The sequence below is a fragment of the Budorcas taxicolor genome, chromosome 9, assembly GCF_023091745.1.
Source record: "Budorcas taxicolor isolate Tak-1 chromosome 9, Takin1.1, whole genome shotgun sequence".
Lineage (NCBI taxonomy): Eukaryota > Metazoa > Chordata > Mammalia > Artiodactyla > Bovidae > Budorcas > Budorcas taxicolor.
Genome location: NC_068918.1, coordinates 7,012,478 through 7,037,506, shown reverse-complemented (window position 1 = coordinate 7,037,506; position 25,029 = coordinate 7,012,478). Strand labels below are relative to the sequence as shown.

The 25,029-nt window shown below is 36.5% G+C and overlaps 1 protein-coding gene across 1 annotated transcript in view; it reads right to left on the bottom strand.

Moving 5' to 3' along the window:
• The window catches only part of MYO6 (myosin VI), a 98,384-nt gene that overhangs the window by 54,631 nt on the left and 18,724 nt on the right, over positions 1-25,029 (bottom strand). The window contains exons 6-14 of the mRNA XM_052645655.1: positions 24,135-24,190; positions 21,517-21,614; positions 21,014-21,178; positions 16,844-16,924; positions 14,052-14,232; positions 8,476-8,620; positions 7,211-7,368; positions 5,758-5,849; positions 3,830-3,902 (exon numbers count right to left, since the gene is read on the bottom strand). Of these exons, the coding sequence (XP_052501615.1) occupies positions 3,830-3,902; positions 5,758-5,849; positions 7,211-7,368; positions 8,476-8,620; positions 14,052-14,232; positions 16,844-16,924; positions 21,014-21,178; positions 21,517-21,614; positions 24,135-24,190 (1,049 nt within the window). The remainder of the gene's footprint in view (positions 1-3,829; positions 3,903-5,757; positions 5,850-7,210; positions 7,369-8,475; positions 8,621-14,051; positions 14,233-16,843; positions 16,925-21,013; positions 21,179-21,516; positions 21,615-24,134; positions 24,191-25,029) is intronic.

Sequence of the window (25,029 nt, the reverse complement as noted above, 5' to 3'; positions counted from 1 at the left end):
GAACAACACAATCACAAGCACTGAAACTGAAGCTGTGATCAAAAATCTCCCAGAAAACCAAAGCCCAGGACCACATGGCTTCACAGGAGAATTCTGTCAATCACTGAGAGAAGACCTAATGCCTATCCTTATAAAACTCTTTCAAACAACTGCAGAGGAAGGAACATGTTCAAACTCATTCTACAAGGCCACCATCACCCTGACACCAAAACCAGACCAAGACAACACAAAAAAAGAAAACTACAGACCAATATCACTAATGAACATAGATGCAAAAGTCTTCAACAAAATTTTAGCAAACAGAATTCAGCAACACATCAAAAAGCTCATACACCATGATCAAATTGGGTTTATTCCAGGGATGCAAGGATTCATCAATATACGCAAATAAATCAATGTGATGCACCACAGTAACAAACTGAAACATAAAAACCATATGTTAATCTCAATAGATGCAGAAAAAGCCTTTGACAAAATTCAGCACCCATTTATAATTAAAACTCTTCAAATAATGGGCATAGAAAGAACCTATCTCAACATAGCAACGGCCATATATGACAAACCTACAGCAAACATTATTTTCAATGGTGAAAAACTGAAAGCATTCCCCCTAAGATCAGGAAGAACACAAGGGTGTCCACTTTCACCACTATTATTGAACATAGTTCTGGAAGTCCTAGCTACAGCAATCAGAGAAAAAAAAAAAATAAAAGGAATCCAACTGGAAAAGAAGTAAAGCTCTCATTCTTTGCAGATTACACGACATTGTACATAGAAAACCCTAAAGACAGTATCAGAAAATTACTAGAGCTAATCAGTGAATTTAGCAAAGTTGCAGGATACAAAATCAATACACAGAAATCACTTGCATTTCTATATACTAACAATGAAAAATCAGAAAGAACAATTAAGCAATCAATGCCATTCATCACTGCAACAAAAAGAATTAAATATCTAGGAATAAACTTACCTATGGAGACAACAGAACTGTACACAGAAAATTATAAGACACTAATGAAAGAAATCAAAGATGACATAAACAGATGGAGAGATATTCCATGTTCCTGGGTAGGGAATCAATATTGTGAAAATGACTATACTACCAAATGCAATCTATAGATTCAATGTGATCCCTATCCAATTACCAATGGCATTTTTCACAGAACTAGAACAAAAAATTTCACAATTCATATGGAAACACAAAAGATCCCCAACAGCCAAAGCAGTCTTGAGAAAGAAGAACGCAGCTGAAGGAATCAACCTTCCTGACTTCAGATTATACTACAAAGCTACAGTCATCAAGACAGTGTGGTACTGGCACAGAAACAGAAATAAGACCAATGGAACAAAATAGAAAGTCCAGAAATAAACCCATGCACCTATGGGTACCTTATTTTTGACAAAGGAGGCAAGAATATACAATGGGGCAGAGACAGCCTCTTCGATAAATGGTGCTGGGAAAACTGGACAGCTACATCTAAAAGAATGAAATCAAAACACTTCCTAACACCATACACAAAGATAAACTCAAAATGGATTAAAGACCTGAATGTAAGACCAGAAATTATAAAACTCTTAGAGGAAAACATAGGCAGAACACTCGATGGCATAAATGAAAGCAAGATCCTCTATGACCCACCTCTTAGAGTAACAGAAATAAAAACAAAAGTAAACAAGTGGGACCTGATTAAACTTAAAAGCTTTTGCACAGCAAAGGAACTATAAGCAAGGTGAAAAGACAACTGTCAGAACGGGAGAAAATAATAGCAAATTAAACAACTGACAAAGGATTAATTTCCAAGATACACAAGTAGCTCATACAACTCAATATCAAAAAAAAGAACAACCCAATCAAAAAGTGGGAAAAGACCTAAACACACATCTCTCCAAGGAAGACATACAGATGACTAATAAATATATGAAAAGATGCTCAACATCGCTCACTATTAGAGAAATGCAAATCAAAACCACAATGAGATTACCACCTCACACCAGTCAGAATGGCCATCATCAAAAAGTCTACAAACAATAAATGCTGGAGAGGGTGTGGAGAAAAGGGAACACTCTTGCACTGCTGGTGGGAATGTAAATTGATACAGCCACTATGGAAGACGGTATGGAGATTCCTTGAAAAACTAGGAATAAAACCACCACATGACCTTGCAATCCCACTTCTAGGCATATACCCTGGGGAAACCAAAATTGAAAGAGATACATGTATCCCATTGTTCACTGCAGCACTATTTACAATAGCTAGAACATGGAAGCAGCCTAGATTTCCCTCGATAGATGAATGGACAAAGAAGTTGTTGTACATATACACAATGGAATATTACTCAGCCATAAAAAGGAACACCTTTGAGTCAGTTCTAATGAAGTGGATGAACCTAGAACCTATTATACAGAGTGAAGTAAGTCAGAAAGAGAAAGATAAATATCATATTCTAATGTATATGTACAGAATCTAGAAAAATGGCTGAAGAATTCATTTACAGGGCAGCAATGGAGAAACAGACAGAGAACAGACTTACGGACATGGGGAGAGGGTAGGAGAGGGTGAGATGTATGGAAAGAGTAACCTGGAAGCCTACATTACCATATGTAAAATAGATAGCCATGGGGAATTTGCTGTATGGCTCAGGAAACTCCAACAGGGGCTCTGTATCAACCTAGAGGGGTGGGATGGGGAGGGAGATGGGAGGGAGGCTCAGAAGGGAGGGGATGTATGTATACCTATGGCTGATTCATGTTGAGGATTGACAGAAAACAACAAAATTCTGTAAAGCAATTATCCTTCAATTTAAAAATTAATTAACTAATTATAAATAAAAGCTACAGGACACAGGAAGAGCAATCAAGACTCCAACTGCACTGGGCAGAGAAAGATGCATCTTGGGCAGTTAGTGGGGGTGAAGGGGGGCACGCTAGCTGCGCTGTAAACGAGAGTATTCTGACAGATGCAGGACGTGCAAGTGGGCAGAAAGGTAAACGGAAGGGGAGGAGCTCCAGCCAAGATATCCAATAACACCATCAGAGGCACAAAGATCTAAGAAGGCACAAGGTATGTGGAAGGATATGCTAAGTGGACCAGGCAGGATATGAAAGTCCTTTGGGAAGTTACATAAATGTAAAGCATTATCATTGTGACTGTGTTGTTGTTGTTACCCCTTGTCCAAATCTAGCAAGAGTTACTGGCTCAATTGCCAAATTCCACTTTCACAGCAAGGTTTATCCAACAGCTGATTTTAGAGATTGGCTGGAAGGAAAAGACAGCCTGAGCACCAGTTGGGTGAAAACAGGAAAAGGTCTCTCTACCAACAACAGACCAGGAAAGAGACTGTTCTCCTGTGCGTGGCATTATCTGATGGGACCCACTGAACCTGTGAGGCCTACTTGCAACCAGTTGGAGGGTAGAGCCGAAGCACAGAGAACAGAGATGAAGAACGGCAGACACAGAGCCAAGCCCCTGCAGCCCCGTGGGGACCTTGCTATACCACGGGCTTCCTCACGCCAAGTAAGGAATCCCTTCACTGCTTAAACAGTTTTGTTTTCTCCTTAACTTAGCCACGTGTTAACTGTTTGAGAAAGAAAATACCCATCACAATAAACAGAAGAAATTTTCAGAATACTTTCAGTATAGCTGAATTTGGTGCCTTCATGTGAAAAAACAACTTCCTAGCAGTGCTAGAGAAGTAAAAGCTCTCTTGAACACCACAGTTTCAAGTCCCATAACCAGGAGTATCAACCACAGAGCACAGAAGAATGACTAGTGAAAACATTCACTGTATCTTCCCACAGTTCCCCCAAATGGAGTAAAACCAATACGTACCTATACAGTCCTGATTGTCCACATAATGCACTTCATTCACACCTAAACCTTCCTTTTGATAGAGTTCTTGTTCCTAGAAAAAAACAGTCATAATCACAGATATGGAGATGCCATGGGAGAGGAAAGACTCACTGTTTGGTGCCAGATATAATCATAACATTTATTGATTAATCAGTGTACAAAGGTTCACACCAACTGATCTGGTGACTGAGAAGTCTTACAAAACATTAGGGAAGAAAAATCCTTGCCCCTAAGGCAAGGTGAAATCACAACTTCAATGGCCAACATAACATACGATTTACATATGTGGAAACATTCCCTCACAGATAAGCACGCTTTCCCTGAAATATGCTGGGCAGCCAGGCACAGACACAGGGATCTGTTAATAATCACTCAAACCCAAGACAAGACCGGGGTGGGCGGGCAGGAATTTTATCACAGATGAGTGAGCAATGCAATGAATTCAGGGTTATGTGTATTTCTTATTTTTCCCCCTGAATGTTTAAATATTTCCTCCTAAGAGACATACTAGCAAAAGGTTCTGTCATTCTAGGAGGCAGTGTCCACTTGGACTCAATCTGAACTTGAAATTTACTTTTATTTTAAAGAACTGGTATAAACATAAATCAAGACTGTCTCCTCTTCATGAAGTTTCTAGATAAAGCTTGCTGGGCTGGTAGGAAGGGAAGAATTAAGGCAGGTTAAGTGAGAAGCATACATGTCAAACTTCACACAGTAATGGAAGGACTAAGGCAGCCGGAGGGAACATTTTCAGAGAAACTATTTTAACTGCCAAGTACTTGTTTTCACCTGTTTGTTTATGCCAGAACTGGCTTAACTATAATATATGAGGAGCAGTATAAAAGTTGGACTGTGCTGGGAAACCCAAAAGGACAAAAACATAGAAAGGAAGAAAAGATGAATAGAATCGGAGCAGGAAAGAAAGGATTTCACATTTCAAGTCCAGATACAGAGGGGAGCTCAGGAAACAGCAGTGCTAATATGAAGGGAACCAGCAGCCAGGAAGGCGGGTGTAGACCTCCAGAAGTCACTGAACTGCTGTGGTTTCTTGTCTGTAAAACAAAGGGCTGGACGAGATTAACGGGGTAATTCTGAGTTCCCTTTACCTCTACTTGCTTCACTCACGAAAATACATCTCAAACAGCTCAAACGAAGGAAAGGGAAGAGTATTAGTAGGAAACGGCAGAAAATTCAAAATACAAGGTAAAAAGTGGTGAGACTAACCCAAATCTACTGATCCAAAGTTACCTATACTTACTGTGCACTCTGAAGGGTTACAAAGGAACTCCCTTAAGACCTGAGACTATAAGAGTAGGACAGGCCCAGTCATCTACTGTGAGTAGTAGCGGGAAGTTCCTTACTCGATCAGAGGTGGTGTCTGGCCAAAAACACCGCACCGACGGGCCACTGGCAGCGCACAGTGTAACCTGGCAGGGCTAGGGAGGCAGGCCAGGCCAGTGCCCACGGACTCTCCCAACCTGGGGGCTCCGCTGCCATATACAGAGAGGGTGAGCAGGTAACGAGTGGGCAGAAGCAGAGACCCAGGGGAAGAGAGGGGTGCCCAGGACAGGATGAGAGGAGACTGTTGATTGGCAGTGGAGGAGGAAACAGCCGAATCAGGAAATGAAACAAGAAGAATTTCAAGTCTAGTAAAAGTCACTAGTAAAAGGCAAGATACCCTCACTTCTGAGGAGGTGCCTATTTTAGAGTTTTTACTTAGCTTGGTCCCTAAGCTCAGCTGTACCATCGACACTTGGGATGTGCCCTCATAGCCCACGCACGGCCTCTCTGAGTCCCTGGGCCACCTTACATCACACCCCATCCATCCAGGTAACTGCAGTCTATCTCTGTACCCTGAAATTTTAAAATAGAGGGCCGTTCTTAAATCTAAATTGGACGCCAATTACCTCCTTCAGAATCCTTTCATTAAAAAATTGTTGAAGCTTCTCATTGCAATAGTTGATACAAAATTGTTCAAAACTGTTATGTTCAAAGTACTCTGAAAATAAAACCAGAATCAAGAGTCATCATCAGATCAACTTCACATTAATCAATTTAACTTAGGATAAAATTTTATTGTATCAATGCTTAATTTAACAGTAGGTTAAAATGTATGTATAACTGTTTCATACTCCTCAAATGCTCTTATTTCAAGACTTAAATTTTGATAGGCACTAAAATTAAGTATTAGAAATACTTCAGCTTGACAAAAAGTTGTTTGTTAAATAAATATCATATAGTAAAAGATATAAAATATCTTTTATTTTATAAAATAAAATGAAAGTCACTTGTAACATATTTTTAAGGCACAGGAGTTAAAGCAATCTAAATTGAAGAAAATGACTTAAAGTGTAAGCACTTCATATTTTTCTGTATAATTTGTGAGATTATAGTTAGAAAAAAATTATAGATATTAATGCATTTCTAAACTTAAGGCATTGTATTACATTATTTCTAAGATCCCTGCAGCTTTAAAATCTTATGACTATGTGCTGTGTGAAACTGGTGCAGACCAGGAAACAAATGTCTGAAGACTATGAAATTCTCAGGTCAGTAATGAGTGTTTCTCTAGCTCTGAACAAAAGGTAATGCTTTATTGTAAATTTCAACATATATATCACGTCAAAAACAAAACTCTGCCCTTCCCAAAAATGTAAACACTCATATCTTCTCATGGCAACTGCAAACAAATTACAAAGGACACCACTTGTGCACAGACAGAAGGAACGCCCGCACCTATAAAGCTCAATAAAAAATTGGTCAGACTTAACTTTGAGATTTTTACAACATGGTCATTCCGAACAACGCATTCAGACATCAGTGACTCATTTCACTTCTGGTCATACACAGCCACAGTTCTTCTCAAATATTTATCTTAATAGCTACTCATTTGGTAGAAATTAATTGCAACTAGCTCTCTGTTGACAACTATCAGTAAGAATGAATTTTTATACATAGTTATGAGGTTGGCCTGTGTGCTAGGTCAACCTGTACCCAGCTCTACACTGGAGTCAATGGTCTTAATGAGTCAATTCTCTTTATCAGCAATACTGAAGACTTTATTCCGCTGTACTCCTTTAAGAGCACTGAGACATGTCTACCCACAGTAGTTTCAATCAACATGTTCTAATTTAAGCATTACTGTGACCAAAATCCACAAGTATTTCCTTTTTTTCTGAAACATTAGCTTCTTATTTGAATCATATTATGAAATGAAATGACCGTATGGACATATAACTGGAAATACATTAAGCAAAAGGTACTACCGGGAAAAAAGGTTTTTAAAATTTAATCATGTGTGGAAAAACTGGGTGTAAAAATATCAAACAGATACAAACTCACAAACAAAACTATATTTACCAAACCCAGCAATATCCAGGACTCCAATAAAATAGGATGATGTTTCAAAAGGAAAACACTGGTTTACTCTGTTTACCACGTGATCAAAAAGATGGCTATAGACAGTCTTTGCCAAGGCATCCCGGGCATTGTTTGCCTGTTCCACTTTCAGGGGTACCCTGTAAAAGAAGACCGAGTCAACAGAAATTCTTCCTAGTAATATGTTATGGAAATAACGCCAGGTTCCCAAGAGCTGAGCACACACAGTCAACGCAAAGGACAAAATAAACAGCTACAAAATGTCAGTTGTGAATGGAAACAAATAAATAGGGCCAAGTAAAATACTAGAGGAGAATTACCTATAATTAAAGACCTATTATTGAGTAAAAGAATATTAGGCTCAAAAAATCTTTTTAACCTTAATTTTATACCTCACGGTACATGCTGAATACACAAAAAATTTATTCAGAGGAGTAATCTTCCACGTGACTTTCTTAAATGCAAAAGAAACTGTGTTTAATTCCAGACAACTTTAAAGTTCAGTAATTTGTTAACACTGCTTAAGGAAAAAAGAAAAAAAAGTTTATCTTAAAATCCAAACTGTCCAATTCTACTCTTTCATCTAAGTACTGGTAACTCTATGGTATAACAGCATCAGACGCTGCAGATACAGACACACGGTCCGATGAAGAGAGTGCCACGCAAAAGAATTTCCAGACGCTGTGCTAAATGCTGTCACAGAGCATGAGGCACCTTGCAAACACCAGAAAAAATGATCAAACTTCGAAAGAAATCTCAAAAGTCATTCAGGTCTCCTCTAAACAGTGGTTTCCCAACTTGCATTTCTTGCAGAAGAACGCTTTCCTAAAGGGACACTTACGTGGACACTCCATCCATAAAACACAGACCTGCTTTAGAACGCAGGGGAAATGGAGCTGAGGACCACACCCGGGGCTTTCACCAGCCTTCCCGTGGGCTCCAGAAACGTCCCTGAAGGACCACAGTACTGCAGGCGCCACTACATACTCTCCTCACTGAGCTTTTCTTCATCGTAACAGTGGGGAACTAGCTTAGCAGAGAGCCAGGCTAAACATACCTTGCTAATATTTCCCAAAGTAAGTTCCAGAACTTTCTGTGCAGCGAAAAGGGCTCTTTTTATCCTTACTTTTTAAATTTACTGAAATGTTTTGAAACATTCCTTTGCCTTACTCAGTAAGGAACAGGGACAGGATCTGGCTTTTCCCCACAAGGCAGGGCTTGGAGGGAGCAGTGAGCAGGGAACTTACTTTATCACTGTTCCTTTGGTGCCCCCTGCTGTTGTCAGCATGACTCTTGTAGTTAAACTTACACGGAGGTCATCTTGATCCAGACCCAGTAATTCAGCACAATATTCCAACGACTGAGTAGATTTATTCTTCAGATTACAACCACCTATTGAAAACATATTTTAATTTCCAATTAATAAACATTACACGAGATTTTCAAGATGCATTTCTTAGAAGTACACTTCACTGACATAAAGCTATGAACTATACAAGGCTTATTTGTGACTTTTAATTTCACCTCCCTTGTTCCCCACCCTTGTCAGACACTCATATTGCCAAGGTCACTGGGCAACTCATTCAGGGCAGCCCATGACACAATCCTCTCAGCCCGACAAAATTTTAACCTATCAGGGTTTCATTTTTCACGACCCTGCAAGGGAAATATACTAATGATAGATTACAAACCTTGTTAATACATTAAATCTCTGGAGTAACAGAATGCCTTATCACCAAAACTCGTATGACTGCAGAAAACGTTAAGGACATAGACTGGTGATTTGATTCTTACAAGATAGTATACATGTTTCAATGCCATTCTCCCGTCTATGTCCGATACAGGATACAGCATGCTTGGGGCTGGTGCACGGGGATGACCCAGAGGGATGTTGTGGGGAGGGAGGTGGGAGGGGGGTTCATGTTTGGGATCGCATGTACACCCGTGGTGGATTCATGTCAATGTATGGCAAAACCAATACAGTATTGTAAAGTAAAATAAAGTAAAAATAAAAATTAACAACAACAAAAAAGAAAACGTTAAGGAGCAATTTCAGCGGTAAACGCCGTGAGGTCAGCATGGGTGTGGATGTTTGTCTAGGGGCAGGTGTTGAGTGTGCACACACGCATGTGCTCGTGACACCCGGGGACAAAGGAGGAGGGTGAGGCGGCCACGGCTATTTTTTCTGAACATCATATCTACAGGTTCCTATTATGGAGGCTGTTTCAAAATGCTTCTTATAGCAAGACAGCATACAATAGTGCTTTAGACGCCGGGCTGTTATGGCTCTAGAATTTACTAGCTGGGTGACCTTGAATGAGTTACTTATTATGCTCCGTTTCCTTACCCATATAATAAGGATAGTAACTGTATCAACCTAATAAGGTTGTTATGAAGACTAGTAAGGGTGGATACGTGAATTGCCTGGAAGAGAGTCTGGTGCATAATAAGCACATATAATTATTGTCTTATTAATAATAATAAAATAATTAATATTTTTAGGACTGTATAAATGATTCATTTAAAACTAATTTCAAAATTACAAAGAATGCATGTAATCATATGAGAATTATATCACGACAAAGAGATAAACTATTTAACAGACTGGTCTCAGGGGAAATAGACTATGAGATCTCATATGAATAAGGGGTTGTCAAGGCAATTCATTGAGGAAAGAACTGCATTCCAAACAAATGGCATTGGACAACTGGACGTCCATAGGCAAAAGAATGTAGCTGGACTCCTACTTCACACCATACAAAGAAATTAACTCAAACTCAAAGACTGTAGGGTAAGAGTTAACACCATTCTCTTAGAAGAATTCAGACATAAATCCATATGATCTTGGACTAGGTTGGTTTCCTAGATATGGCACCGTAAGTAGCAAAAGAAAATAATACACAAATTGGATTTCATCAAAGTGAAAACCTTTTACGTTTCAAGGAACACTATCAAAAATTTAAAAGACAAATCACAGAATGAGAGAAAATATTTGCAAATTATATATCTGATAAGGAACTTATATTCAGAATATACTTAAAAACTCTTACAAGTGAATTTTAAAAAGGCAATCAAATAAATGAGTAAAGAATATAAGCAGTCATTTCTCAAAAAAAAAGATACACAAATGGCCAATAAAATCATGAAAAAATGCTCGGCAGCTTGATCCATCAGGAAAATGCAAATGAAAACCACAATGAGGCAGCACTTTGCATGCACTAGAGTGGTGAGAATGTAAAACGGTTCAGTTACTTTGAAAATCAATTCCTCAAAAGGTTAAATATAGAATTACCATATGACTCTGCAATTCCACTCCTAGGCATACAGACAGAGAAATGAAAATATACATGCACACAAAAGTCTGCACATGAATGCTTACAGTAGCAATATTCATAATAGCCAAAGGTCGAAGCAACCTAAAAGTTCCTCAAATGACAAATGGATAAACAAAATGTGGTATATATCCATGCAATGAAATATTGGTCAGCAAAAAAAATAAATGATGTACTGACAGATGTTTAAACATACATGAACCTTGAAAACACTATGCTAAGTGAAAGAAACTAGTCACAAAAGAGCCCATATTGTTTGATTTCATTTATATGAAACACCCAGTTGACCGAGACAATGTAGAACAAGGGCTGCCTAAAGGCTAGGTATTCATTCGGGAGGGCTGGGGAGTAACTAATGAAGGGTATGGAGTTCCTTTTGGAGTGATGACAATGTTCTAAAACTGATTAGTGTGATTATTGTGCAACTCAATACCAATTATGTTTCAGTAAAGCGGAACAAAACAATAAGGGAAGAGGAATACTTAGAAGATATATTAAACCTTTAATTTCAGGAAAATAAAATTACTACTAATTTCTAGTTTGTACACACATACACATGATCTAAAATTATATAACTCAAAAAATTTACCACTAATAACTGATCAATTCATCTCAATGCTTCTTTTTTTTTTTTTTAACTATTTTGCAAAGTTTCTTATATACATTCAGGAATTATATAATACTAGCATAAAATATTTATGCTAGTAAATTAAACTTTAAAACATTTAACGTTTCAAAAAGGCAAAAAACCCCACAAACACTATAAAATAATGTAAGGCTTTCATGTCACGCCTTCTAAAAATGAACTTCTTTGAACAATTTTTTACACTTGTTCTTATAATAATGTATATTTCGTTATGTGGAATTTTAAAAACATAGGAAGTCCCAATAGGTATTTTTTGCATTTCCATCAAGTAAAAACTTCTAAATAGCAGTGGGAGCTGTCTACATATTTACTAAAGAATAAATTTTCTGATTAAATAATTACAAAATATCCAGAGCTTTTTCAAATTGCAAAGTCATGCCAAAATTGAGCTCTCTGGGACAGGAAAAAATAAATTCTAATTAGAAAGAAATCATCTGAATCTATAGGAAGGATTATAGGAATGATGAAGATTAATATAATAAAATCTTAGCTATTAAAATAAAAATGACTTAGTTTATTAATCCTTTTGATTTATTGCCTCATTCCAATCTGCTCTGCTTTCTGCTCATTTTCCCGTCGACAGAAGGAAGTTTGAGAAGAAAAATAAAAGACAATGTAAATATCTACTAAGTGCCTTTTGACAATTAAATGCTTTTCTTTTTTTTTTTTCTTGGTCATTTTTTATTATTATTTTATTATATATTTTTTTAATGCTTTTCAACTAACTAGATCCACATTCATGATTCTCGGTGTGTACCTGTATGTCCTACCCCAAGGTAATAACACGAGGCGTGTGAACATGCCACCTATCACTTCAAACAAACAAAGTGTGCGTTAATTAAATATTTTTGGATATTATAAATACTTGGAATTCCTACATGCTCCCTTGGTATAATGATGCCACAGAGCAAATGAAAATGTACTCTAACATTCACTACATTTTCAAATCCCTCAAAAAAATACTAATATAAATTTTAATGCATACTAAGTATATACCTGATATTGCCTGGTTTTTCTTTTTGCTTGTTTCATTTTAAACTGGGATTAATCAGTATTTTTAGTTTACTCATGCATTAAAAACAGTGGTTACTACATGGCAGGCATAAGTATTTGCATCATTCTACAAATATTCAACTCATTTATTCCTCTTTATGACAGGAGGTTGGACCTGGTATTTATTATTCCCACTTTACAGGTGAGGAAGCCGAGACTCCGAGAGGTTAAGCCCCTGCCCCAGGTCACACAGGCAGGTAACACATGGTGCACAGACTGGCCCTAGACAACGTACTCTTACACACCACACTGTCATCTGATGCTGAGGTCACAGACTCACAGACACTCAGTCTGAAAGCCATTAAGACTGTCGACTTCCACCTGCTCAGAAAGTTCAGTGACAGAGGGCAATGAGGGGCAGTTATCACACACGCTGGAGTCAGTCAAATGTGAGGAGGACCGGCTCTCATACCTACAACTTCACTAGTGACCATACTACTTAAAATTCTCAAAAGTCCTACTTCTGTAAAACAGAGATAATATCCTCTATCTCATTATCTTTATTAAGTTCAGATTATGCCTATGATGTTTATAATGAAACACAATATATGAAGGGTCTTACACGTAGCAGACACATCCATTTTTTTATGTTCTTCCTTCCTCTTGTGCCCCCTCCTTATGTGCAAACTACTGCTAAGGTAACTGTACTTTAAAAACACTTCCCTCGTGGATTATCTCTTCATTACTTTATGAGTGAAAAAGTCAAGGTTTACAAAGCTTCTGGGATCTGACACTAAAGCCCATGTTACTGATCACTGTGTTACATGGTGCTTTAGATTTTTTTAAAACGATGTATGTATGCAGGAATCAACAATCTTTTCCTCTAAAGTATGAGGTTTTAGGCTTTGCCAGCCACGCAGTCTTTGTCACAACTACCCAGCTCTGCCACTGCAGCCTGAAAGCTCACATGGATAAGACATATATAAATGTCTTTATGTGTTCTAATAAAACTTTATTTACAAAACAAAAACAGGCAGCTACTCAGATTTGACCATGAGCCAACCCCCGCATTCATGGATCAAACTTAAGATCATACAAAGAGTTAGCTGCTCAGTCATGTCCGACTGCTTGCAACCCCATGGACTGTAGCCCGCCAGGCTCCTCTGTCCATGGAATTCTCCCGGCAAGAATACTGGAGTGAGTAGCCATTCCTTTCTTCAGGGGATCTGCCCAACCCAGGGGTTGAATCTGGGTCTCCTGCATTGCAAGCAGATTTCTTTACCATCTGAGCCACCAGGGAAGCCTTGGTATTTACAGAGACTGAAACAATATGGTTGAAAGTTGTATCATGAAGGCATTTAAATGCTTTTTCAATGTGCATCAAGTTTAACTTGTTTTCATTTTCAATAATAATGTATATGGGCTTTTACGTACTCAATCATCCTAACTAATCCAAGTTTAGATCAGTGAACCAGAAAAATATCAAAATACCTTAAAAGATAGCACAGGATTATTCTGTTCACTTATTGGAAAAGATTATCATCAGTCCAAAAATTTAACCAAATATGACCCTAGTAGTCAGTTACTTATCCTTCATAAAATGAATTCCTCATCAGTATCACTGATTTATTCAAAAACAAAGCTCACAATAACCAAAAACGCAGCATCCTTCAGTTGCAAGTTTCACCATGTGACACAATATAGTCTGGAAATGTAGGGGCTTAACAAACTAGCACACAGAGTCAAAATACATATGCAATTAAATGACAGAACTTCGAATTTTACTTCTTTTTAAAGCAAAACAAAAAGATCACACACACACACACACACACACACACACACACAAAACAACCTGAAGTGCTGCCAGCTTCCTCAAAATCAATATTCCCAAGGTGCAGGACACCAGCTACTACCCGGAACAGATCAAGCTTTTCTTCATCATCCAAGCCAATCTTTTTCATGGCTGTGCACATTCTAATAAAATCACCATGGTCATCCAACAAAGGATCTTTCAAGGAACCTGCCTTAAGATGCTACAAAACAAGAAGACATCAATTAATTGTGGTCTACATTGCTTAAGTATCACCAACACAACTACACAAGGTCTACTAATGTACTATGTAACATGCAAAAATAAAATGTGTCAATCAGAAAACTTTAGTGTTTCAACACATTCAAAAACTGAATGACTGGGCGAAGTGTACACAGGATCTATATATTATTTCTTTCAATGATGTGTGAATCTATACCTATCTACATGAAAATTTCAATCAAAAATGGAATGAGATGTTTTCCAATTTAATTACAGTTTTAACTCTAAAGGTAAGATATTATATAAAAATATAAATTGAGTGAAAATGAAGGAAATATCAGTGGTTGAATCAACATAAAACCAAAGATCAAAAAGAACTGAAGTTTTTAAAAGCTGTAATAAAAGTTTAAACCTGAGCTGTACCAGTATTCAAAAGCAGTGAACAGTGGAAAGGCTAAAAACAGTTTTCATGGCCTGGGAATTAATTTTTAAGCCTTTATCTGTTAGTATATATGAGGTAAACTATATTAGTAAGCATTATGCTTATGCTAAGAATTCACGCAATGACTGAAAACATTTCAGAAAAAATGGAAGAGAAAATTTGCTTTCTTTCTTAGAAGAATGTTCATCTACTGTATTCTTTACTAGAACCTATAATAAACTCAGAAAAAGGAAGAAGAAAAGTCAGCCCTGCAGAAACCAGAAGGAGGAAAAACAAAGTTACTGGACACAGAGAGACTGGACTAGCAATTTTCCAGAACTTGAGAATGAATAAGCAAAATTAAACATGAGGCAACAGTGTCGGAATTAACTGGCCATTCTAGACATGCCGAGGAGAGTTTTTTTTCCTCCGGGTTGCCAATTGCTTCCCAGCTAAAGTTGTAACTGCCTTTCCACAGTCTTTAAAATGCTGAATTATGCATGTGTAAAATTTCTGGAAAATTTCTAGACAAAGAAGTTTAATTTTATTCTTCAAAGAAGCAAACAACAACATGCAGCCAAATTTAAAAGAAAACACATATCATGCAGAATTTTTAGTCTTGCCGTTGATCAGTTATTTCACTTGAAAACTGTTTCTAATCAAATGTCCATGAATATATTGCTGTTATAGCAGACTAAAAATACTGCATTCTCCTAAAAATTACACACAGCTTAAAGACACGCCAATGGAACTAGGTAAAGAATTCTGAATAGTCAAAATGATCACCTCATCCTCCTGATACAGAAAACGATAAAAAGTAATTTAAACATATTAAATCCATTAGTCACTTACATATTTTTATATATACACTCAATAATGTGAATAAGATTCTTAACAATATATGGTGACTCTAGAACCAGAAAGTGAACGTTTTCTTCTTAGGAGACTACCAAGAGTGCAATGTTCTTTGGAAAGTAAAATAACGGTCTTCTTTCCTCTCCACTCAGTCTTTCCCACGTCAAAAGATTAAATATATATGTATCTGTGTTTTTTCCCTTTGGGATGGCAGCAATATCCCACCAGGGAATGTCCTAATTATCTTAATGTAATACAATTTCTGTATTTCAATGGTACCTTGTAAAAATATAGATTATCATAACAAAAGAGAATACTGTAATAAATAACGTCATTTCTTAAAGTCTCTACCATGGATGTTTACAATTTATAATCCAGACATCTGTGTGTAAAATAATAAAATACCAATTTAAACAAACATTAACTGCAGACTCATCTGTTTAGAATTCAAAATAATGGGGATTTTTGTTTTCTATTCTTTTCTATGAATATACTAAAGATATAATTCTCACTATCTTGAAAGTAGTCAAAAACATCTAACTCACTCAAATGCATCTAACTCAAATGCAGAGACATTAAAAACTGAATATAATAAAATTCTGTTCAATTACACACTCAATACAACTCTTTAGAAAATTAATAAAGACTGACTTAGCATCTCATAATTCAAGCTGCCTGAGTAGCTGCACCTTCATACCACTTACCACTTACATACTGTATCTTAAAATTTATAAAGGTTGTAGGTTTTTCGATTAAGGATTTTATTCTTTTAAAGTAATACTTAATGGTATAATTATATCTAATTAATCCTAGAAATACAATAATTTAGTAAAAGGTACACATAAAACTAAACTTTTCATAATAAATTACAGAAACATGCTGCTTTAAAGAGAAATATCACAATAATACATAAGATCTAGTTCACAACGATGCTCACTCTTTGTGGACATCAAAGCTTCTTTCAGCTCTGACACAGATAATAAATTATAAAGAACATATTTTATGTTTAATCCTAATGGTTAATATGAGAGTAAGTTTCAAAACTGTTAGCAAAGGATGATTTTTAGGCAATTTGATACCCTCATGTTCGGAAAATAACAGGGAAAAAAGTACATTGAGGTCCCACCAAGAAGACTCAGAACCTGCAGCTTCTAGAGATAGCAAAAGAGGAATAAAGCGTTTCATGGCGAGAGAGGTGTGAATGACTATGTAGGTCTTTTACGCATAGGCTTAAAGCAAGAAATCTTACTTGGGTTTCAAAATAAAAACAGAATGTACCTTCCAGCACAATTTTTTTGCATTAAAGATTATAATCTGTTTTAAAAGTCTACTTTACCTCAGGAGTTTTTCGGTTCTGTAAAATCTGTTTGTCAGTTTCTTTGTTAGCAAAGTATCTAGTGCAGCCTCGGTTTAAATACTGTGACAAAGAAATTTAAAATGGAATTAACAATATGATCCACAGGAAAATAACACAAAGGAAAACGCAATCTATCCAACAGTGCTAACCATTTCTAAACATAACCTGAGCATCATTCAATCTCTCAATTAAAATCAATACTTCTGTATATCATAAACACTTTACTTCTATTAATCAAACCAGGGATGGTGAAACTCTGAATCTGAAAGTTGAATTAAATGATTAACAGAAAAAAAACAGTACCATAAAGCTTTCCTACTTTTAAAAGGGAGCAATTTTAAATCTTTACAAGATATGACCTAAATATGCAAAAAGTCTGAGTAATATTTGAGTAATATTTTAAATTCTGAATAATTAACAAATAATATCCTTAAGTTTCTTAATTTCTGGTTTTTACAATCAGTCCTTCAAAACATGCCTTTCATAGTGACTGAGAGTTAACACTAACTGTACATAAATTACATTTGCTTTATGAACCTTCACAGGTATTCAAATAACAATTTCAGCTTTTATCTCAATGATTTACTTCCCTGCCCAGAAGTTTTTTAAGATTAAGTGCTTTGAAAACACAGAACAAGGGAAGCAACTGAAAAGAAAATAATATACTGGTCTTCAGCAGAATCTACTACCCACATTTAATAGGTGGGGGTTGTTCAGCAAGGAAGTGCACAGGGCACAGAATGAGAAAATTTTTTAAACATCTCAGCTTTTCTTAAATCAGGTCACTAGGATTCTACTCTCCCATGACAATGAATTCCAAGATTATACAGACATCAAGAAAAAAATTACAGTAAGTTGAATGACTTAGGGATAAATTAATACTGAAGATAATCAATGCATTATCTCCCCCCATTATAGTGAAATATTAAAATACAGTTAAAACCAGAAAATAATATCCAATGAATTTTTCTTTGCAGACTAAAATCTTGAGGGAAAGAATAAAATAAAAGGGATAATACTGGTAAGCATTTTCAACTGACTTTCAAAACAGAGCCCTTTTATTTAGCAGGATAATAGTAGCTTAACTATATGGACCCAAAACAAATGTTTTCTTTGCTAGCAAGAGTTTAATCCACCTACTGCAACTGTTTTTATCAAATACTAGGTTTCTGGACAGATGGACTTAATAGTAAAACCTAAGGACAATATTTGTTTCTTCTAACTTTTCTGTAACTAAAAAGCTGTAACTATTCTAGTCACCCATTCTCATTCTATCCAAGCCTTATTTATATTCAAAGATCCTTGCATGACTATAATGAATGCTTCCATAGAACATGTGCAAAAATATTTCAAAATTTTGAATAATGCAGGCATTTTTAACCTTTTATTTTCTAAAATACATGTGTAGTTAATATGTATGGTTTTGAACAGATGTAACTCTACAATTCTTTATATACTAATTTGGATAGAGTCACTAATTTGTATACAGCAGTGACAAAAAAATCTGGGGGCGGGGGGGAGTGTTCACCCTGCTGCAGTTTCTCCTCTGTCTTTACAACTTTATCCCCGAGTTGTAACTGGAGGCCTAAACTAAACGAGAGAAAAACCTGATGAAGTGGCCAAGACTCGAAGTCCCTCTAAGGCGGAATAATTTGGCGGAAGGAATACAGAGGTGCACGTCCGCCTGCCAGAGAGGCATGTCCAAGACGGCACATGTTTTTAGGTAAAAGCTAAGGCTGTTCCTCTAGTTTTCCTCTTACCACCAAAAGGACTCCCTTGTAAGAGGAAATCATGCCCCTAGCTCACTGCACAGGGACAGGAAACTCCGACCCGATAAAGCATTTCAGAGGCTGCCCTCTTAGGATGGCTGTCCTTGTGCCAGGAAAGACTGCATTCTGAGACACAGGAACTACGTTCCCAAGCCCCCAAGTAGAAAGAAACACTATGTTAAGACAACAGGCATGTCACTTTATCCTTAACTCAGTGTTGGCAAAGCCACATCAACATTATTAAATTCCATGTGAGTCATATTAATTTATAGTCCTTTTCTAAAACTCACTCTAGAGAAACACATCTTCTACTGTCATGAAGATACTGTGGGCAACTAACCCAATTCCAACTAATTTGGTGAGTTCTAGAGAAGGTTAAAAGCTTCCCTCATAGCTCAGTCTGTAAAGAATCTGCCTGCAATGCAGGAGACCTTGGTTCAATTCCTGGGTCGGAAGATGCCCTGGAGAAGGAAATGGCAACCCACTCTAGTATTTTTGCCTGGAGAATCCGATGGTCAGAGAAGCCAGGAAGGCTAGAGTCCGTGGGGTCACAAGAGTCGGACATGACTTGGTGACTACATCACCACCCACCACCACCACCACCGGAGAAGGTTAAACATTGCAGAACTACCTACATAGATGCAGTTATAAAGCATTTTAAAACAACAGAGTTTTTAGATGTCCAAATATACATTAAAAGAAATTGACTGAAGTAATAAAGAGAAGCCAGGTTGCACACACACACACAGAACAATAAATAAATATAAATGTGTGTCATGATTCTCAAGCAGAGGACCACTGGCCAAAAAGGACGATGAGAATCACCTGGAGAACTTTACACCGTCTGCACTTTCGACTTGCACCCCACGATTCTCACGTCCCAGATAGAGACGCCGTTTTCCAGCCGAGAACTTGTAAATTACACTAACCACTCCCAGTGGCCTCTTCCTGAAACTGAACACTGACTTGTGATCCTTGGCTTTCCTGACTTCCTCGTGCTTCTCTCCCAGCTCCACTTGGGCTTCCTTTCTTAGACAGCTCGTCTACCCGTCCTCTTTACCTCTAGAGGCTGGATCCTGGCACATGCTGTTCTACATCATGCAGTCTCTGCACAATCTCATCTTCTCACTCTCACAGTTCTAACTGTCATCAGCGCACTGACATCTCACAAACCTGTCCCCGCAGCTCTGACCCGATCTTATCCCACCCAACAGTCTTCTGAACAGACTCCAAAACTGGACGCATCCTACACACCACCAATCTTCCATCTGGCCCCAACATGGTATTTATAGCCACTCAGTTATCCTAATCAAATCCTGGAAAATAATTTCAGACTCCTCCTTCTCCTTACCTAATTCAGTCTCCAAGTCATGTCAATTTTACCTCCTGTTTCACATATCCCATCCTCAGTAACCCTGCCATCGCTAAACCAAATTCAGGCATTGAGTTACTGCTATGTCACCTACAGGTTCCCAACTCACTTACCCACAGTTGCAGTTTCTATCCATCCCCTCCTCCACCACCTCACCCCACCTCCCGCTTATAGCTATCTTCCATATTAAACCTGAAGTTAAGACCTGATATCCAACTTTCTACTTAACACCCTTCAACCACTCTTTACTAACTACAGAAAAAAGACCAAACTCTCTAGCTTCAACTCCTATCCTTCCTGTCCTTCACTTCAAGCTATTTCCTGCTTTTCTTTATCTTTTTGCATCTACCAGGAATACCCTTTGCATGTTTCCTCCTCTAGTTAATACATGAAAATCCCTCAGGATTCTGATCAAGCATCAGTTGTTCCAGTAAGGTTTTTTCCAAAATGATCAGCTTCCTATGCATCTCTCTTACTCATCCAACATATCAGTCAAAAGTGTGTGCATGTTTTCCACCAGTTTCTAAATTGCTCAGAAGCAGGAACTGGGTATCATTTATCTTTTTAACTATGCCACAATCCTGGTACCCAAAGGGTAAGCAATAAGTATTTGTTGAAATGAATTAAGGAAGGCAAGTAGGGATCTTTTATTAATATTAATTCAGTGGTCAAACTTTTTTTTTGTAAGTAAGTCAAAGGTAACTGTAAAGCTAGCATTACAGAACTATTATAAACTACTTACTGAAGATAAATTGATAACCAATTGCTATAATTGGTTTAGCATCTTTCCTTCTACCTATTCCATTATGTATCTTCTCATATAGTGTTATAAACTGAGCAATAAACCTCCATACAGATCCACTTATTACAGAAGTCATTCTATCCCAATATACTGAACTTAAGGTAAGTTATATGCAACTAGACATCAAAATCCACTGAAATAAGTTTTAGAATAAAAGACAATTCAATTTGCAAAAACTGTATGAAATTTCTTTTCATCCAACCTACCCGAAAATTATCTGGAGAGCTCAAATGAAGTCTTTCCCTAATATCTTCAGAAGCACCAGCACACAACCTATAAAAGATATGATAATTCCTTTCCTCTTTGCCTTGAACACAGATCCTAGATTTCTCTAGAAGATAATGTGAAACAAATCCTCCAACAACTGAACTCTAGAAAACAAAACAGAGAGAAATTACGGTTTTGCATCTGAAGTCTTAAAGTATAACCTACCAATGTTAAACTATCTTTCCTAATAACCATTTGTCTATCAAAGAGGTTGCAATATTTATCAAATAAAGGGGAAAAACAGATAACTGTTAATAAACACAAGCTTTAGAATTTACAGAGATCACAGTGAACATATATATTCTCCCAAATATCTAATAGTAAGAGAAAAATTTTAATATATTTTCCATGAGTTCAAGTACACTACCAATTCTATCAAGACCTTCTGCTTTTTCTAAAAACACTTCCCAAATATATTAACCCAAAACTCACTCTCACTTACCTTTTCATTGAAATGTATTTCTACAAATTTCCCAAATCGACTACTATTATTGTTGCGAACAGTCTTTGCATTTCCAAAAGCTTCTAAGAGTGGATTAGCTATTAAAAAAGAAATGAAAATATGCCATAAAAATTAACATGAAGGAAAATTACAAAGCAATATACATACTGTTTCCATTTATTAATAAATACATATAACTAGAAAAATATTCTCAAAAAACTAACATGAATGAATTCACTTGTAATATCAAATCCCACAAATATTTCTTGACTCCCCTTATGTCAGGCCCTATTAAAGTACAAGAGATGAAAAATTTATTTAAAATTTATCAAAAGAAAATGTAAGTATTATGGCAAAGATGAAATTTTCAAAAGTCATTAGATTACAAAATTTATAACTCAACTTTAAAAATTACTCTCTAAATATTTTTATAGTTTCCACATCAGCCCTACACAAGCAGAAAACAGCAAACCTATGATAAAATACAGGCAAAATGTTATTAGTTAACCTACTTTTAAATATATATATTAATATAACCTCCAGATTTAACATTTTTACATGCACATCCAACAAAACCTAACAAATTCAGTTTATAGAATTGCCTACAAAAGGTGCTCAGAAGGAAAATTTTTGAAATCCCAATGAACCAAATTTTAATTATCTTCATTTTATAATGCCTCTCTCTCTCTCTCACACACACACACACACACACACACACACTCTACATTACTGAAACAGTTACTAGAGTCCACTCTTGTACTCACTGTAGTCTCAACTATAATTATACCAGATTAGTGTCACCCTTACTCACACACTCCTTCAACAATCTCATAAACTGCTTCATTTGTTTATTGCTCGAATATTTCTTATAAAATAGTCTAAAGTCCATTTCTCTTTGTCTGTCCACAGTAGAAAGCTTAACTAGTCTCCAAATCCATTTAAAGATCACTCCCAGGTTGCTTCACTGGCTAAAATAAGTAAGAAAGTACTAAAACTGAAAGAAATGTTAGCATGTACACGTCACCTCAAGATGTCTAGGGTCCTGCCAGTTAACATACACTATCCTCCATAAGGGGCTGGAGAAAAATGTGCAATAACCCTTTCCATTGGTCCTCAACTACAGCCTGTTACACAGCACACAGAGTGTTCTCATGACAGAAACTAGGCTTATATCCAATTCACAAGTGAATCTGCGCCTCACAACATCAAGTGAGAATATTAATTAGTATTTCATTAAATTAATCCCTAACTTGCTTTTATTTACTCATTCAATTTTAAATGACAATTCTCTCACTCAAGGCACTTTACTGTGATTATACTTTCGTGTGTCACCATACCTCAGTGAGAACTGTACATAAAATTAGAAAATTATTTATGTCAAGAAATATGAAAAATCTTATTGATGTAAACTTTAAAATGTTTATTAGAGTAGAATTTATATTCATGTACATGGATATTTTACATAATTGTGGAAAAGTATATGTAACTTTTGCCTGCCATGATCTAGCAAAATGCATGAAGGCTCCTGACAAATCTTTGTTCAACTGAAATTTTTTTTTTTAATGTCAGGAGTATTAAAAAGAGCACTTAGTAGACTATGCAATTAAGATGTCTGTCTTTATGTCCCTTCTCCACAAGTGATGAGCTATTTACTCTTCAGAAAGTCACTCAGACTCTTTTTACCTTAGTTTCTCACCTGTGGAGCAGGGATAAAACATTACCTACCTCGTATTCTGTGAAGATGTAAGTTAGGTAACCCATTTTAAGCAAATCAGATAACACCTAATGCATCCCACACATGTCAATACCATCATCATCATTAAATGTCTGGTAGGAAAAAGTGAGGAAGTGGTGAGGGACGTGTCAAGGAGGCCTGAAACACCTCAAAGAACTACAAGAAGACCAATGTGACTAAAGCATGAGGATTCACAGGAAAAATGACTCAATCAGACCAGAAGAGGCAGGTACCTGGCCACCAAGAGCAAGGTAGGTTTAACCCTGAGAGACATATGAAGCCAATAAAGAGCTTAGAGCAGAACAGATCATTCCAGCTTCCACACAGAGAACAGATTACAGGAGGGGAGACCAGAGAGGATCCCGTGCTGCCGGAGGCTCCTGCAGACTTGCCTGGACCAGCAGTGTCCAAACAGGGTGTGGGAAGGGGTGTACAGACACTGACTGCTTAAGGAAATCAATATACAGACTCTTGCCTTCCAAGTGTACTCTTTTGTTAAAATGATTTCCCCCAGCACCTCAATTCCAAGCAACCCTCTCCTTTTCTCCTTTACTAAAACAAGGTCAACAAAACACACAGGAGGCCAGAAGCCTTCATGTATTCCTTTCACTCATTCACAGCTCCATAAAAGATGGTGCACATGCCGTGTATCAGGTGCTATTCCAGGGATTCTGAGTCTATAAAATCTTCGCCCTCTTAGTGTGCACATGGGGTCAGGGAAAAACGACATTAAAAAAATGACGAGATAAAAACAGAGCAAAGATTTGTAAGAGATTGGAGTCTTCTGGATCTCTGTGAGAACATTCCAGACCACTTAGAGGGTTCTTCTTAGTTAATTTTAGTACATAACAATAAAAAATAAGAATTTAAAAAGTTCTATCACCTTCAACAATTCTATCATCAATATCTTGACCAGTTCCATAGGATTCAGTCAGATATCTGTTTAAAATACAGGATTTAAAAAAAAAAGTTAGATGACAGTGATATTGCATGTACTATACTGCTTAAAACAATTTTTTTCTTTATATATTTTATTGAAGTACAGTTGATTTACAATGATTCCAGTGCATAGCAAGGTGATTCAGTTATACATATACACATATTATTTTTGAAATTATTTTCCATTATAGGTTATTACAAGATATTGACTAGAGTTCCCTTTGCTATAAAGTCAACCTTTGTTGCTTGTTGCATATCTGTTTTTTAATTAGAAATCTAGCATTCTAGTCATATTGTCAAACAAGGGATCAAACTGTCATAAATTTTTTAGGCAAAAATTCATAAGTTTTCTGAAATATATATATTATTTATATATACATATTTATATAAAAGCTTTTTTACTACACTTGCTAAAGACTTGAGAAAGAACATCAAAAGAAAAACAAGAAGAGGTGGAAAAACTGGAAAACATAAACTAAATGAAATGGGAGCACTGAATATGAAATGGAAAAAGTGAAACAAACTAGATAAAAATAATATATCATCATATAATACAGTTGTTTTTAAACATGGCTGCTTATTAGAAACATATCTGGGGCTCTGGAGAAAAAACAGGTGATATCTAGGCATTTGTATTTTTCAAAAAATACCAAGATAATTCTGCTATGTATTGGATTTTAAAAAGTGATTACAGGTTTTTCTATTAAATCATAGTTCTGGTGACATAGAGTTCTATTATTTTTCTGTTGACCAATCATAATACAAATAGTACTGAGTGAGTAATAGTGGCATAATCACAATAGTAAAAGATGTTTATCAGTTTTCACAATCAATAGCCA